General features: G+C 37.1%; 1 protein-coding gene across 2 annotated transcripts in view; it reads left to right on the top strand.

The window, feature by feature from the left end:
• Window positions 1-1,698: 1,698 nt before the first annotated feature.
• The window catches only part of MCPH1 (microcephalin 1), a 129,050-nt gene continuing 112,820 nt past the window's right edge, over window positions 1,699-17,928 (top strand). Inside the window, exons 1-8 of one of the 2 annotated variants that reach the window (XM_005521941.3) lie at window positions 1,699-1,771; window positions 3,901-3,992; window positions 6,277-6,395; window positions 11,959-12,043; window positions 12,553-12,673; window positions 12,972-13,112; window positions 14,086-14,181; window positions 16,402-17,412. In XM_005521941.3, coding sequence (XP_005521998.2) covers window positions 1,753-1,771; window positions 3,901-3,992; window positions 6,277-6,395; window positions 11,959-12,043; window positions 12,553-12,673; window positions 12,972-13,112; window positions 14,086-14,181; window positions 16,402-17,412 — 1,684 coding nt within the window. In that variant the 5' untranslated portion in view covers window positions 1,699-1,752. Of the gene's footprint in view, window positions 1,772-3,226; window positions 3,353-3,900; window positions 3,993-6,276; window positions 6,396-11,958; window positions 12,044-12,552; window positions 12,674-12,971; window positions 13,113-14,085; window positions 14,182-16,401; window positions 17,413-17,928 lie in introns of those variants that run through there. The other variant, XM_088053543.1, reaches the window with a different exon arrangement.

Genomic DNA, 17,928 nt, shown 5'->3' with positions numbered 1-17,928 from the left:
CTGTCTTTTTCTGTTATTTGTTATTAAAAATGACAATATAGTTATCAGCTTTCTCATTTATGTATTTGCTTTTACATGTTGTTATTGATCATAAGTATTTAGATATGGTACAATTTGTAACTCCTTTTAGCTGCTCATTAGTATAACACAATCTCTTGGTTTTGCACCGTATAGCTTATAAAAATAGTAATGTGGTAAATATATCTATGTATGCACCATATAGCTTATAGAAATAGTGGTGTGATGAATCTATTATATTGTAGGCCTTAGCAAAACACAAAATGTTAAAATGCTTCTATGTAACTAAGAGAATGGTGTAAACCATTATGCTGTTTCCCCGACATCTCCTGATGACCTCTGCAAGTGATAATGGTGACACAAACTACAGCACTGGAAAAGAATTAGAGAAGAACTTGTTAACTCCTTATGAGGGAGTGGGAAACAACAGGATGGAAACACAAAAAGAAATAAAATGTATTGACCTAATCCACAGGATATCATGCAAGTAAATCAGAGTGTAAAACCAAGCAAAAGAGTTCCTGAAACATCAAAAAGCTTACAAGAATGTTTGAATAATGTATTGTACACAAGAATATGCATGTACCTCTGTAATGTAACAGTATATAGAAAACACTGTCTTAATCTGCTGGTGTGTTCTCTGACCAATAGCCAGAAACACCACAGCACTGGACATTGTCCCTTTTTATTCCCTTATTAAACTTTTAAAAATTCTGAAGAGTGGACTTTGTTTTTCACATTTGTTTTCCCACTTCATACACTGCAGTTTGGGCTACCAGAGAGTTGAGAGACAAGTAATTCTCTGATGCTGGACTTTCCTGCAAACTAAAATTCTTCAGGAATGCCTCCTTAGGATTCCTTATGGAGAACAGTGACACAGAAAATTCACTCAGTTTGGTTTTGTCAAAACTTGGTGGCATCCTGGCCTCTGTCAGCAGTAGTGTGGCCAGCAGGACCAGGACCAGTGATTGTCCCCCAGTACTGGGCACTGCTGAGGCCACACCTGGAGTGCTGTGTCCAGTTCTGGGCCCCTCACTGTGAGAAAGACACTGAGGGGCTGGAGCGAGTCCAGGGAAGCACAGCAGAGCTGGGGAAGGGTCTGGGGCACGAGTCCTGTGAGGAGCAGCTGAGGGAGCTGGGGGTGTTCAGCCTGGAGGAGGCTCAGGAGAGACCTTATTGCTCTCTATAACTACCAGAAAGGAGGCTGTAGCCACCCAAGGGTCGGTCTCTTGTCCCAGGAACTACTGACAGAATGAGAGGACATAGTCTAAATTATGCTGGGGGTGGTTTAGGCTGGATATTAGGAAGACTTTTTTAACGGGAAGGGTGATTAGATATTGGAATGGGCTGCCCAGGGAAGTGGTGGAGTCACTGTCCCTGGAGATGTTTACAGAAAGACTGGATGTAGCACTCAGTGCCATGGTCTAGTTCACGAAGCGGTGTTGGGTCACAGGTTGGACTCTACGATCTCACAAGTATTTAGAACCTAATTCTGAGACACTCTTTCCAGCAGCATTTGGCGGTGGAAAGCCTTCCCTGGCGCCGAAAAGGGCGGTAGCGGGGCCGAGCACAGTCCATTTCCGACGAGGGCCGCGGGACGCCACAGCCGCTCCCCGCCCCGCACCGGAGCCACGACAGGGCCGGCCCGCCGCTGGTGCGCAGGCGCGGCGGGGCCTTGCGCGGAGGCGGGTTTGAACCCTGGCGGGCGCCGCGAGCTCCGGGGCTGTGTCGCCAATGGAGCCCGTCCTGAAAGGTACCGGCTCGGCCGCCGTGCCGTGGCTTCTCCCGGCGCGGCCGAGAAGAGCCTTCGGGCTGGCGCGGGCTCCGCGCTGCCCCTACCCCCTGTCTCCTTGCGGTTCTTGTCCCGGTGCTTCCCGTCAGGGGGGGTGACAGGCCGCTGTGGGGACCCGGCCAGCGGGGTGGTCAGGGCTCCCCCGCGGGCTGCTCTGACTCGCCGCGAACCCGCCCGATCCCGCCGGCGGGGACTGGTCGGCCCCGGGGGGAAGCGCGTTGTGCCCGGGCACAGGCCCGGCCCCGCTGCGTGGCCGGCGGGTGGGCAGGGCCGCACGCCTCCCTCCGCTCGTGTGCCGATGTAAGGTGCCTCCCGGTGGGGCACTGCCCGGCGACCCCTCTGTTCTTCCTATCCCAGTCAATCGTGTCTTTCTTTTGCATCTCAAAATTTCTGCCTTGCCAAGTTGCCCTCTCATGGCCACTTTGCTCTGCGATCACCCTCTTCTCGGGGGGCTTCTAAGGCTGGCGTTTACAAAAACCGATTTCTACTCGGACCTCCTCTAGTTCAAAAAAGCACCAAGAACTTCCTCATTTTCCTTTCCATCAACTGTACAAAAACGGCGAAAAGCCTTGCCTTTTGCTGGAATATATTTGATTAGTTAAAATTGACTAATTACTGTAAAGTACACCTTTGATCATACTGCATGGAGTTTTGAAGTAACATCCCTTTAAGTTCCTAGTTATTCCTTTACTGAAGTGTTCTGATCTGTATTTCTAGGAGAATTTTAACTATGAAAGTTCTTAAAATATTTGATGTAAGAGAAAGATACTGTATTTTCATATGCAAGTGCGTTGTTCTTCACAATTGAACTATCAAGGAAAAAAGTAACTCTAGCAGAATCTGCCCCAGTCTAGTAGTAGAATGAACACAGTTAAAGCACATTGGAGTAGACTTGTCTTAAATTCCCATTTATATCTGAAGTTGTAGTACTGATAATAAGATTTTTCACAGTGCTTTGCATGAGGAGGTACTTTGTTTCACATTTCTCTTGTATGACAAAAATATTTCTAATAGTAAAAATATTTTAATCTTTATAAAAGTAGTTTTATTGTTATGAATAATTGGAGTATTATTCTGGTTTAAATTTAGAAATAAGACAGATGTGACTACATAATTAATCAGAAGTAAATGCTTTATTATCTTAGTAGCTAAGATAATTAAACAATATTTGCTAAGGATGACCCTTTTAAAAATGAAACTCTCAGTTTTATTCATGAGTTCTTAGAATTGTCTGGCCTTTGCCTCAAGTTGGTTTTGGTGAACTGCCATTTCTCCAGTTTTTGGAATTTTCCTGGTTTCTCATTCAAAATGGGAAAGTTGCATGGCCAGTGAAACTGTAGGTCACTTTAGTTCCTATCCTGTGTAAAACTAATGAAGGGATTGTTATGAGTTTTATTTGTTTATCCCTCCTTATCAGTACTTCTGTCTTTGGTTGGTTGTTTGAAGATATTCTCAACCAAGGCTGACCTGATTCCTTGAAGAGTTTATTAATCTGCTTGATGAAGCAAGCTAATTAAATCTGAATATCTAAAGTTGCATAAGGTAACTGATAGGAAATTTTATTAACCCCTGTTATATGTACTTAATTTGGGACATTTCAATATAAATGAAGTGAAAATTGAAATCAATTGGAAACTGTTAAGTAATATTTCTGCAAAATTTTCTGGGAGTTTGGGCAAGGAATAATTCTATTGTGATGATATAATTTTGTTCTGTAAGTTCTGTTATATCAACTGGTTTTCAAATTTTTAATTAATATGAAGATTAAAAATTCTTAAATAATGGTAAGCGTGCGTAGCCATGTAAAGATAATGCTTGTTAAGCTGGTAATGTGTTTTAAATAGATGAAGTGAAAAGTTGACTAGTGTCGGGCTTCTAAGTTATTTCCATTACAATTAATTTAGGGGACATAAATACATTAAAAAAAATTCTGCTGCTAAAATCTGGCACTCAGTTTACTAAAAGCTGTATTTGCAACTGAATGCAATATGTATAAAAGAAATTTTTGTTGGAAAGGCAGTTTAACCAGTTTTACCATGGCATATACTTCATTACATTCATTAGTTGTTGTTTTTTCTCTTCTGATCCAGGTATTTCTGCCTTTGTAGAAGTTTGGTCCTCTAACAGAACAGAAAATTACTCAAAAACCTTTGAACAGCAGCTTCTTGATATGGGAGCAAAAGTAAGGAGACTATTTTGAAATAAATCAAATACAAAAGATCTTAATTATAAATTAGCTTGCTTGTTCTGCTTGTCACATATATTTCTTTTTAGCATGAGCTTTTAAAGGGCAGGAAGAGAAAAAATCAGAGACCTGAGAATAGACCAATGTGCTGTAAAATTTGTGCTGCTGACAGATGGGAAATGCATTTAAAGCCTTTCTACAACTACAGACCTCTTTGCATATTAATGATAGCATGCTCTTGTTGGGAAGTATTGGGCTTACCACAGACTGTGGGCAAAGCAAATCTAAGTGTTGAAAACCTATGGCTTACAAGGATGTACCTTATATTGTTTTATTTTCCACAATTTGCAAGCAGCTGCTGTGTTGTTAGTACAATGTTTTCTAACCCAAGTACCATGACATTTTATTCTTCCATTCACTCTCCCACAAATTTGCATCAAATCCAGAAAGCGCTAGTAAAAATACAGCTTAGGAGTTTCAGTATATGTCTCAATGAATTTTTCTGTGACATATAGTTGACTTGTAGGTGCAAAAGATGTTTAATTGCCAGCTGTAACATTTCAGCCAGAGACCAAAGTCAAACTGGCATCCTCCCTTCTTGCACATTATCGCTGGTTAATGGAGATTAATACAGCCCTCATCATGCTCCAGAAAAATATTTGTGTGGACTCCCAGTGCTCTTTAAAATGGGCGTGTGTGTGTCTCTTACCAAAATTTAAGAAATCTTGCTGATTTCCCTCCCTAAATCCTTTCTTTCTGTATGAAGTAAGCTGACTGTGACAGAACAGTTAGGATAACTGGTTTTTGTTATCAAACAAAAAAAACTCGAGGAAAAGGTACAAGAAATATTTCTATGCTGTAGTATCAGACCTAGTAATAGTGTAAATCTATTCTAATAATGTAAAGCTTTTTTCTTACAGAAAATACGGCAGAAGCGTAAGGCTTCAAAATAGTCAAAATAATCAAATTTGGTGCAGACCGATGATACAGATGAGCCTTTTTAGCATATCCCTATGACTGAATAAGGGTGGTCATTCCCCTTCCCTATTCCAGACACTTCCCAGTTACTAGCTGAGCACATGGTACTAAGCTGCCTTGGTTAACTGTGTCAGGAAATTAAATTCTAGATTAGTTTTTTTCTAGATTGTTGATTCAGACATCTCAAAAGTTCATCTGTGCAGCAGAAGATGCACAGGATAAGGGGAGGAGGTGAGAAAGGGGAGGGGGAGGTGTAAGGTGGTGCTCCTCCATAATTTGGAGGCAAAGCTACGTCAAGCATCCTTAGGACGTGGGCTGTGAGCTGAATACTGGAAAAAGTGAGTAAGCAATTGCATCTGGAGCAATAACTTATTCTATAAGAGACTAATGGATCATTTTAAACCTAGATACTTAAATATCACAGATTTTTGTCTTCTAAGAAGTCATAATCAGCTTGCCACCAGCAATGTTTGGAAAAGCTAGTTTTCTTAAAGCTAAATTCAGACCCAGCATGCTGTAAGCAAAGTATAGTGATGCAACTGAGGGTGCAACAGAAAGCCATGGAGCTATTTCCATTTGGCTGGGGAGATGCTGCTGTAAAAAATGAATTGTACTGATGTCACCACATCAGCAATCACAACTGATCAAGCAGTTCTGTGTAGGGTGCTTAGTCTCCACAAAGGAAACCTTGTCTGTGAAAAATGGAGTATCTAGAATGAAAACATCACTTGCCAGTGGAGGCTGATAACTGAAAATTTGGTCATCTGTGCTGGCTATAATTTTCTGTATTTCTCATTTTTAAAGCATTCCCATATAATTTTTGTTAGTCATACCTCCAGCCTTTCCCTCAAAACTAAAGTGATTTTTATTTACAAAAATTAGTTTAAAAATTGAGATTCGCGATGCTCTTTAAGCCTGAGCTCTTTTGCCTAAAAGATGTAACTTCTTTGGATAGTGGCATCTGCTTTCTGGACTGGCTGTTGCATAAGAAATTATGTTGCACTACTTAAATAAATATGTTGCAAAATTAGCGATACACCTAGAGTAGGGAGTTGAAAATGGTAACCTAGGGGAGATTGAAAACAAATGCTTATTCCATCCCTTTAGCCTGCATTAGCTTGACTAATGAGAATGGAGTTTTGATTACTTCTTGTGAAGCTGGGAAAGATCAAAAGGGTCCTTGACATAATGTTTAGAATAAATTTTAATGGTAGTGGTTTATACAATAAAAATGGGCTGTCTGGTTTCATTAGCATTTTCCAATTCTTGGACCTAAATGTGAGCTGTCCATGTATTTCTGCAGGTTTCAAAAACTTTGAATAAGCACGTGACCCATCTAGTCTTCAAAGACGGACGGTTGACTACATGGAAAAAAGCACAGAAGATGGGTGTAAAAATAGTTTCTGTACTCTGGGTGGAAAAGTGAGTACTTGTGGTCATAATGAATGTGGTCTATTTCAGAGATAATATATTCTAGTATTTTTTAATTGAAAAACTTAAATCCAGAAGCCATTTTATTGGTGTTGAAATAGAGATAAATCTGTGAGTAAATGATAACTTTTCTATTACATTATTCGTATTATAAAGCATGTGACTTGTGCAGGTAAAATGTTAACTCTTGAAAAATGAATGTGGTGAAGTATATTTGTTAACAGTGTTCTACTCTAGTGCTCTCAGATGGCATGTGTAGACAGTGAAGGCCATACTTACACTGAATACAATTCTTACATTTTCTTGTATAAAAGCACATTTCATCAAGGTCATTGTACTGTTTCTGTACTTAAATCCTGTAAACAGAATATGTCCTAGCAAGAAAGAAAAAGATCCATGTATTCTGTTTTTTAAGATATTTGGGAAGTTCAGAACAAAACTTCATGAAGATTCTCTTCTACCGTATGGAAAAAATTAAATTTATTTTAAAAAAATTAAATAAAAATTCCAACAAGCCCTTCAGAATTGCAACCAACCATTTAGAATTTACTAGTCCATAGCTGCTTCTCTAAATTTATGAAGTGCTTGTCAGGCCTAACTAAGATTTCAGATGAGGGGTAAAAACACTGTTCATGTATATGCATGTGTTAAACACTCCAATCGATAAATCAATGTGATGATGGAAATTAGAATATAAATCAAGTAAAGAGGGACTTACCTATACCAATTGTCATGTATGGAGAGGTAGTGCTTTAAGTGCAAACATTTTGGGCTTGTTTTTTTTTAAAAAAAGTGGGGCTGTAGGACGGAGGGTAAACTGAGGCCTACAGGCACCTAATTGTTGCCAAGTACAGCTTGGAAACTTGTGATGCAAGTCCATTAGCCAAAAAAGATATTCATGCAGATCTTCAGAAGCAAGTGGTTTTTGTTTGATTTGTTGGGTTTTTTAAGTATGTCAGATATAGAAATCACAGCCATGCAACCCAGCCAGTTTTAAAGCTTTAACACCAAGGAATAAATACTTTAAGTTCCCAAAAATGAGGGCAATGCAAAATTTTATTTATGTGAATACATCTTTAGGGGACGTGGTGCTATTTGAACATGTGAGAATAATGATGATTTTAATACTGTTGTAAAATTAAATATGTTCTTCAGGTGGCTAAGTGTATAAATGCAGAATTTGAAATCTTAGTCACATGAACTATAAACTATTGAGATTTGGATGTGCTGTAGTAAAAAGGATCTCATAAAAGTCCAGGTGAGTACCATCAGCAATGGAAGAATGAGAGTGCCTTACAGGGGAGAGTCATACAGAAATACTCTTTCTGTGATAGCAGTTCCACCACAAGAGTCTCCTGTGTACTGCTGGAAAGCATTGAGGGGATGAACACTGTAGAAACATGTGATACTGTAAGGGCAGCATGGATGGAAATCCAGGTGTAAAAGCCTCTAGGAACTTTGACTTTTGCTGGATAACAGCAACAGAGCAAAAGACAAGAGAAAGCATCTAGAGGGAAAACTTAGGCTATTTGGTAGGAAAGAGAAGGCTAGCATCTTCCTGGTATTTTTTAAGTTTTCCTGTTGGGAAGGTAGAATTAGAAAGGAATTATAAATATGACTCCTTAGCCAGAAAGGCTAAGGAAGAAATACAAATGAAAGCACGGTTTGAATAATTCAAAGAAACTGGTCTGGTATGCCAGAACACATTCTTTCCCCCAGTAAAACTAAGCTGAGACCCCTCTCCCCAGCCTTATAAGGAAAGGTCTGAAGGACCCTGAGATAGCTAAAAATATGCAAAAGCAGCGATTTCTATAGGTCGCACACAAATGTTACTCTATTAGTATACTTAGAAAGATTGGTTAGTGAAGGAATAGAATATTCAAATGTATAGATTATATAAGTAATTGTAAAGGAGAGCTCGGCCTCTTCTTGCCACTCTCTTGTTTCTCTTGTCACTCTCTTGTCTCTCTTGCCTCGCTCTTTCTACGCTCTTGCTTCCTCTTGCTTCTCTTCTTTCTGCTCTTTCCTGCTCTTCTTTATCCTCTTTTCCCAGCTCACTTCTGTTCTGTTACTCTCTTTCTTAGCTATCTTAAGTCTTGAACTCCTGTATTCATATTTTACCCCCTTTTGTATTGTTCCCTCTGAGCCTGCTTTGAGCTTCATCTGCTGGCTCCTAGCAGGGCTCTCTCTCCCTCGCCCTGAAATAAACTACTAACATCTAACTCAACTATAGAGGTCTCTGTCGTGTCCCAGACCGTCCACACCCCGAAGCATCTCTTACATTTTCCTATTACCATTTTCTGATCAAAGCAAGGTCTTGGTACGTGGCTTAGGTGAAATTTGTTGGAACAGGGGGAATCATCTAAAACAGATTTATTTTAGTGCAGAGGAGGAGCCAAGCTGTGAATTATGATTGAACTTCTCTGTCATCTTTTTCTTCTGGCCTTTAGTTTAAAGTAAACGCCAAAAGGTACAGAAGAACATACTGCTTAGATTGGTGTATACTGTAAGCAGAATTCATGGGAATATCATATCCTTGAGCAAAGTATAGGTCAGGAGCACTAAAGCTTGTATCAGAGATAGTAATGAGTATTCATACTGGTCATGGGGTTATTCAAACGAGGCACAGGCAGTAGAAAATTTAAATGAGTCTTTGCCAGGATACATACTAATTTTTGGTTTTTGTAATAAGAACCAGGTTGCCTGACTACGCTACATGTCTAGTACATCTGTGTCTCAGACACTAGTCGGCAGAAGACAGTCTATTGAACTCTGTAAATGTAACAGTGTAAATAGGAAGGACTGAATAGTATGTACCCATAAAATTGTGGTCCTTTGTGAATGGAAACTTAGTTTGAACCTGATAACTGTGTAAGTAACTCATGCAGAGTTTTAGTACTGCTAAAAAAGATGGCTTGATTAACCAGCTGCTTCATTCAGTAGCAAGTGGAACATTCTCAAAATGGTCAGAAAAGCTGTGAAATGTTATCTCAGCAAGATAATAATACCTGTCAACTTTCAGGTTGTCGGCTGGGGTTTGGTGACTCCTTTAGGAGTGCAGTGCAAAACCATGTTAGTTGTTACTTGGTCTTGATTAATATAATTAATTATACTACAGTATAAGTGTTCATGATGGAACACCAAACCCAAGAAATTCTATGACAATGCTTACATTTAAAAAGGTGTCTACTTAAAATGGAAGAAGTTCTGTTAAGAAACTAAGACTGAGGGGAATAAAATCCTTGCAGGTGTAAAGAAGACTGTGTAAAGCAGTCCACTTAAGCATATCAGAAAGATGATCATTGCATTTTGGTATTTACAGTAGACATTTTCATAGCATTGTTACCTCAGCAATAGTCAAAAATCAAATTAAATAGAACACAAAACTTCATATAGTGGAATGACAGCATTTTATCATGGTTATATTTGGAATGTTGCCAGAGGATGGCAATGAGCTTTACTGAAGTTATAAAATAGTTTTCTTACAAGATGTGATAGAAGAGACAAGAATATTTCAGTCTGGAAAAGGAGTGGAGGAGGGAGACTACTGTGAACACAAAGGTTTATGTAGAGAGGCTGAATGGGAAATGAATGTATATTTTCCTTTCCAGCAGAAAAATTGTAAAGCGTTACATCAATATACCTGGAGGCAGATTCAGAGAAAACAGTAAATGATGGGTTTTAATAACACAGAGTTAGGCTGTAGAACTCCTTATTGCAGAATCATAATGAGCAAGCATTTACGTGGTTTTAAAAAATTACTGAAGCAATTAAACACTTCATTTTATCAAAACCCAACTATAATATTCCATCTAACCATCTGATGACCTGAAATCTGTGGAGCACAGTAAACTGGGAATGTTTGGCTTTTGTTTTTGTTATTACATGCTCTTGGGAATCTTCATATTGGAGGATACTACAGGATGCGGCAGTATATGGTATTGAATCTGGATGCTACTTCTTGGTGTTTGAGCTCTGAAAATACCAGACAAGGAAGCAAGTAATATACAATTAGTCCAGCATTTCTTGATTCTTCTGCTTTGTGGAAAATACTCTCACATTTAACAGTTAGTGAACCCCTATTTCCAGCCTGTTAGACTTGTACCCCAGTGTTGCCTTCCCCTGAGCAGTGCTTGAGCTGCTCAGAGGAGTATGCCCTATGAGCTGAAAAGTGCTGTGATACTTAGATTTCTCTATAAAAGCCTGAAACATTTGAAGGGTTTGTGCTGTATTTAGTGATCATTGCCTTGTTGAATTTTTAGTGGATTTCTAGTGCTCTCTCCAATGATTTAAGCCTTTTATTGGAAGCTTCTGCTCTATAGTATGAGCACCTATTTGGGCCTAAACTGTATACAGGTATACAGTTTAGGAGGTAATTTGAGAAGACAACCCTTTAAGATGAAAATTGAAAATCAGAAAAAATTGTAGCTGCAGAGTAAAGTTATTTTGAATTTTCAAACAGTTGTTTGCTTTTGCTTTATTTTTGGGGTTTTTTTCTTTGTTTCTTTTCTTTCTAAAAATGATAATTATGTCTAACTTTAAAAACAGCAAACAAAAGTCAAGGACTTGCTATCATGTAAAAAAATTTAAAGTGTTATGCAAAATGAGCGACAGCTTTGGGGTCACTGAGAAAAAGTTTTTTACTGCTTCTTCAACACAAATACTTCAGTGAGCAGCCAAAAAAAATTCCAAAATCTGGGAACAAAAAGAACCCAATATAGAATGGAATAGCTACGATCTGCCCAAATTAGGAACACTTAATACTTCTGCATCAAATGTGTAATTGTGATGCTCTACCTGTGTTTTCTTAGCAGGATAACTCATCCCACAAATAAGTTTTATAAATCATTTGCATTCAGATTTGTCTGCAAAGTAAAAGATTCATAGATTTAATGCTAAAATTTTCTGCTCTTTAGCTTCTCTGTATCAATTACATCTCTGAATTAACATAACTTTTCATGTAGTCTACGTCTGTGCTGGTTATTATCCAGAATTTAATAACAGTCACTGAAGTCCAGCTGCTTAATCTCTCTTTTTGATGCCCCTGAGAACTCTAAATTCAGTGACTTTGACAAATACCTGCAGTGGTACATCTTTCTCATCCATTCCAACCCAAGTGAGGATGAGGCCTTAACTGTACAGGCTCACACGGTGTAGCAGTTCCATCACTAGGTGTCACCAGAGCCACACGAGCAGCTGCTGCAAGGGCAATCCAGCAGCTTGGAAGGGTGTGGAAAATAACACAAGTGGGAATCTTGCCCTTCCAGAGCAGCAATTTGGAAGACATAATTGGCACAAAAATTTGGATCACATATTTGTCATAGATTTGTATTTCTATCTATTCTATATCTATTTGTAATAGATAGACTGGGGAAGGAGGGGAGGGGGTAACATTACAGTACCTACCTTAAAGTAGGTACTTAACACACTTAGAAGGGGTTGGTGTTTCATTATTGCAGGGCTCAGACAACTCTTCTTGCAATAAAAGTTCTCATTCTTCAAGCAAAACTGAGAAAATAAAAACTCACAAAACCTTCTCTAATTTACTGTACAGGTGTCGAGAAACTGGAGCCCATGTTGATGAATCCCTATTTCCTGCAGTAGACACTAATGAGGGATTTCTCATACCAATCAAAAAAGTAAGTATGTGATTTTTTTTGGGGGGGCCTAGAATAAAAAACTTTAAAGTTTGAACTTGGCTTTTTGACCTCAAGCATTTGAACTATTTTCAGAACATTCTGTAAACTCTATCTGAGTAGAGTATTCAATTAAAATTATATAATAGAGATATATAATAGTAGAGATTTCAATTCAAATTATATAATGATGAGTAATCAAAAAAATGACTACTATGTGGCTTATGTTTTACAGAGTTGCAACAAATACTATTATTTTAAAAAACTATCTTTAAATCTTTAACTTTGCTGCAAGCAAAAAAAAATGTTTGTTAGATTCTTTCTTAATTAGTATTAAAGATTACTTTGCAAAATGCTTTTTTCTACAATTACCTGTTGTTCTAAAGGAGGTGATAAGCAGCATAAATACCAATAATCAATACCATGACAAAGTGGTAGGCAAAATAGGAGGAGGAGGTATCATTATTTTGGCAGTTCTATATGTATAATTAAGGGTTTTGTCTGTCTTGTAGCACAAATGTATGCAGCCAAAAGACTATGTTGAACAAACTCCAGAAAATAATAGAAAGCTTCAGAGAAGACTAAACCAAATGGCTAAAGAATTAGCCCTACAAAAGACAGCAGTTAATGCTGGTAAGAACTGTTTTTTACTAAGATTCAAATATTTGAAGTTTTTTTTTAAAGCACTTGATGAGGTTTTGGTGTTTGTTGGTTGGGGTTTTTTTGAGTCTTTTGTATCTTGCCATTAGAAATAAAATTGATTTAATTTTTACAGAGTTCTTTGCAGTTATGTTGTGTTAAGGCATCTGTAATGATCCTAGATCTAAGAAAACTGTTTTTGCCAAGTTTTATGGAATAAAAAGAAAGAAACTTAATCTCAAGCTGTTACATCATTTAAATATTAATATATAAATACAATTTCTTTGTGTAGAAACAGATGTACCAGTTTTATTATTTGAAGACAATGGTTCACTTATATACAGCCCTGTTAATAAGATAAAAGCTCAGTGCAATGCAATGGAAAGAAGAATAAAGGATATTAAGGAAAAAAGAGAGAATCTTTCTCCTACGGGTAAGAAGTTGAATTTTACTTACTTATGAACATGCACAAATGGCTGCTGGTTTTATTGCTGACTTTTTTGTGCACTTGTGCTCTTGCCTTTAGAATTTTTTTTCATATCTTGATTGCATGTCTGGAGCACAGTGGTTGCAAAATAATTTTTTGATCACTAGACTGCTCAAGAGGACTGATGTTTAAGATAGACTTTCTATCTCAATGTAAATTGATATTATCACCTCTTGATTAAACTTTACAGTGAGACTCTAAATCTTATTTCCTGTTAAATTTTAATGTGGATGCTGTGCATAACAAAGATTGTAATGCTATTGCATCAACAGTTTAAAAAGGAACCCAAAACTGATGAGATACCTGTCCAAGTACTGAAGAACAGGACTTAAAAAAGAAAAAAAATTTGAATAACCTTATTAAATAAATCTAGTTAATTTTAAAATGCATATTCTTATTAATTAAACCTAGATTGCAGTTTTCAAGGGTTTTTTTTAGTGTTTGCATTGCTTTATTGAGAAAATATTACGGTCTAAGTCATTAGGTTTCACCAGTTACTGCAAAAAATGTTGAATGTGGAACATTTTTTGGTGGGGTGGAATCCAAAGTATTTGAAGTTTTAAGATGTTAGTCAGCTAGACTGTCAATTTCTGATTTCAAAAATAGTTGTGAAACTAAAGAAACAGTAATACATGGATAAAAAATTAAATCTCAGTTTATTTTAGTGAGGATTGTATTTATTTTCTCTCCAAATTTTAAGGTAAACCTTCAAACATTAAAAACATTTCTGCTATATCAAGACATGACTGCCAATTGCAAGATTTCACAGATTCTTTAGTAAAATGTCTCAGCAGGCCTTAAAAATACCGGTAATAATTTCTAAATAGTTTGACATTATTCTTTAGTTTCAGAAAAATATGCTGCTGAGTTTCCTAGGAAAAATGCTGACAGATTTCTAATAGCCTTTTTGTATTCCTAGGTTCACAAATGACTCAAAGACTTCCAAGTACCTCACCAGGAGACTACGCACTTTCTACTTGTATCTTAACTAATTCAGAAGATGTGTTGCTATCTGGTAACTAACACAACTTAATATATTACAGAAATTAAAAATAATACGTGGCCTTTATATCTTACTTCAGAAAGTACTGTATACTGAAATGAGAACTGTATCTATTTTCTCTATCTTTTATATTTAAAACTGAATTATCATAGTTTTTCCTTACTAAAGAAAGTGTGTTGTACTAAGAAGTCAAGAAAAATGGAGCATAAGGAATACTGCTGGGTAAATGCTCTGCCTTACTGCTGTATTGCTTGCCTCACCTCCTCCTCTCTACTCATACCATTCCCTATTAATAATTTTTTGTCCTACATGGTATCAATCTTCTCTACTCTTAACAGTAATCATATATAGTACACAGAGTGAACAGCAAAGAGTATAATGTGAGAAGCTTAAGAGATCTGAATGAGGGTAAGGCCTGAAAGAACTGAAATGTCTTCCAAATTTTCAGTTGAAGAACTTGAATTTCAAAGTTAGCCTAATGTGTTTTTCAGCTTATGTAGTCAAGTTTGAGGAAATAACAAGAATAAAAATAAATTGGCTTTTTTAATGTTTTATGGTTTAAGATGGATTAAAATAATTTGTGAGCAAGGTAAGAACCTTATAAAATCATTCTTGTAAAGTTAGGAGTTTGTTCCTGTGTTTTGGTGTATTAGCAGGGCATAAGACAGAAGATTGTGAAATCTGTTGAGGTACATCAGTGAACATCCTAATAATATTGATTATGTATGCAGAAAGTTTGTGCTTCAGACCTCATGTCATCTGTCAGTCACTGGGGCAAAAAGCTCAAGTCAGATGCTGGCCTTGATCTCAGTAGGAAAGTGAGGAGAAGGGAATCTTTAGAATTTGTAATGAGGGCTGCTAGAGCAGTTTGCCTGCTCTCTGTTCTCCCCTAACAGTAAGCTATACCACATTTTGTTTTGAGGTTTTGTATTTTACTCATGTCATACAAGAGTTCTGACATGTTGGCTTATCTAAGAACACGGTGGGTTTCTTGCAGCATGCGACAGCTTGTTATGTCTTCATGCAATATTAGTGAAAAGTGATAGTTGAACACTGCAAGTAGTTTAGCTGTTCCAGCAAACTGTTTTACTTTGGTAGCTGATGAGGTAGAACATTGTGATTTGAGAGCTGTGCATTGCATATGTCCCTTCAGCTTTGCAACTGCACAATGTAATTTTACACTAAGAACAGACCAAAAATTCCCATAACAGCATTTAGTGTAGCTTCCATCTCCAGCACTCTGCGACAGTGGACCCTATGTTTGTGCCTAAGAGATATGAGACTGGTTAGTAACGGTTTGGAAAGTTCAAGAAGCCAGGTTAATTTGAGGATTGAAGCTGACTTTGTCAGTTGTCAGTATGAGAGACTGATCATATAATGTGGAATTTCTCTCTATGTTTTATTTTTCAAAATACAGTTAGCTACACCATATGTTTAAAAATATTATCTATATTAAGTAAGCAAATAATATCAAGACTTCCCCTTAAACCTGTAGGAGAACTTACAGAAGGAGTATTGCTGTGATGTTGCACTCATCATCTACTTAAGCAAAAGCATGTGTTGCAATCATCTTATTGCAGAACAACAGGATTTTAAAAAATGCACGTTGATTAATCAGAAATACTAGCTTGTTTCAGAGGAATTTATTGTGAAGAGTTATGAATAGATTCTGTAAAATACCTAACACAAATTAACTTCATAAGAATAGCTACAAGAAGTAATTCTAATTGTTTTTGTATATTGTATTGATGTATGTGATTGATAGTATGGTATTGTATTTAATTCCCTCTTAAATGCAAAATCTTCAAGGTGGTGCTAATGCTGTGGTAGCAAAAATTATTAATGAGTTTCCACTGTTACTAAAGCTAACTTTATCATATTAACAAGAATATATTAACAAGAATATAATCTTGCTTTCTCTACAAATGCAAGAAGAGTAACGAGTTCCTTTGCTGCTTTATTTCAAGAAAACAGAATGGAACTTGTGGGTGCTTATGACCAGATAAGGGGATAAAATAGCTAAAACTGTTGTAGGTTCTTGTCAGCATAGAACATGCTTTGTTTCTAATCCATATTCTGTTTAGTTTTTGTTGACTTTACATATAATATCCAGAGAAGTGGCCAAATCTTTGTTTTTTCAGTTCAGGAATTCCATATATATTTCACTAAGAAATTGATACTCTTTTTGATTTGTTCAATACATTTATATTGCCACATTTTTTTGTTTTGCAGAAGAACAAATGGAAGACTGCTTGAACTCAAGTTGTGATTATCTTTGGAGAACTGAGAAGTTAAAGAGTCAGAGAACAGAGGCAGCAGAACATGACTGTGATACTTGGACTGATATTCATGTATCTGTGAGTGCATCAGTGAATTCTCCATCACGTAGCAATGAGCAGACGAGCTTAACACCAAAACAACATGCCAGAAGTTTAACAAAGAAACAGATTATACAGCATACTTTGGATCATAGATTGTCTTTAGGAAAGAAACGTTTAAAGTTTCCAAAGAAAAATCAGAAGAACGAGAAGACCAAGACAACTTCAGTTGCAAATAGAAGTTCTCTTCTCGAGGGCTTTGGTAATATTACTCTTTGCAAAAAAACAGTCCAGTTAAATACTGTTCCTGCTTTGATTGACAGTCTCTCTAATTCACCTATGAGTAGCGAAGACTTAAATACATGTTCACTGGATAAAAGCTTCCCTGTTGACAGAAATGATTGTGTTCTTAAAGACAAGAAGAGGAAGAAACTACAAACATTACCAAGTTTTAAGCTGGCTACCTCAGAACTTGGTGCATCAGGCTCTAAGGGGTTCTTGCAAGCAGTTACTACATATAGCAAGTCTTACTGCACTGAAGAGGCTTCTTATGAAGATTTCTTCTCATCATCTAATTCAAATGAAAATGAAGTACAGATACAAGTACCAAAGGAATCACAGAATCCTCCTGAAGTTTGTTCCAAAGACTCTTTTACAAGCATGGACCTGCATGATGTGAGTTTCAGTGAGCTGCATAACTGCATAGCTACTAAGAAAAGTAGGAAGACGTCTATTTCAGTGAATGATTTTCCAGTAAAGAAAAAAATCAAACCAGCTAAACATCCAGGAAGCATACCATTAAATATATCAGGTGATGAAAAAGATGACACTGGAGGAGCTCTAGATACTGATGATGTGGACAGGCTTCCACAGCATGTTCATGAAAAATCCTACAACAGTGTAAATGACTGTGCTCATACTGCTGGTAAGTTACTACATAGAGCTGGAAAATCAAAAGATGCTATACTGCCTTAGATATACTAATGCAACTAAATTGCAAAATGAACTGCCATTCCAAAACGAAAAATACTTCAGACATACACCAGAAGAAGAAAATACTGTGGTACTTACTTTATTACTGAGTAAAATAAATGAATGCATAGAATCCAAAAGAACACCCATTTGTTTTCCCATACCTTACAAGCACAAAGTCATAAGAGATAAGGAAACTGCCCACTATACACAACAAAAGTAATGTTAAACCTTCTTTTCTCCTAATCTCCTAATTTCATGTTGCTACTCAAAATCTGTTTAAGAAACCAGAGTCTCATCATATGTTCCCTTGTTCAAGCTATTTTTACTTCACAAGTGAAAATTGTTACCAAAATTGCAGTTAAGATCATAAAATCTCTGGTGGAAAAAAGATATTTGAGTTAGCATTTCTTGTGTGGTGAAGATGAAATAGGACCTGCAAGGGTTGCAATGGAAGCATATTTTTCAA

Source organism: Pseudopodoces humilis, chromosome 3 (assembly GCF_049639895.1).
Source record: "Pseudopodoces humilis isolate 2021_Gansu_Grassland_sample_001 chromosome 3, ASM4963989v1, whole genome shotgun sequence".
NCBI lineage: Eukaryota > Metazoa > Chordata > Aves > Passeriformes > Paridae > Pseudopodoces > Pseudopodoces humilis.
The sequence above is the reverse complement of the archived record's forward strand: the minus strand, read 5'-3'. Positions and strand labels throughout refer to the sequence as shown.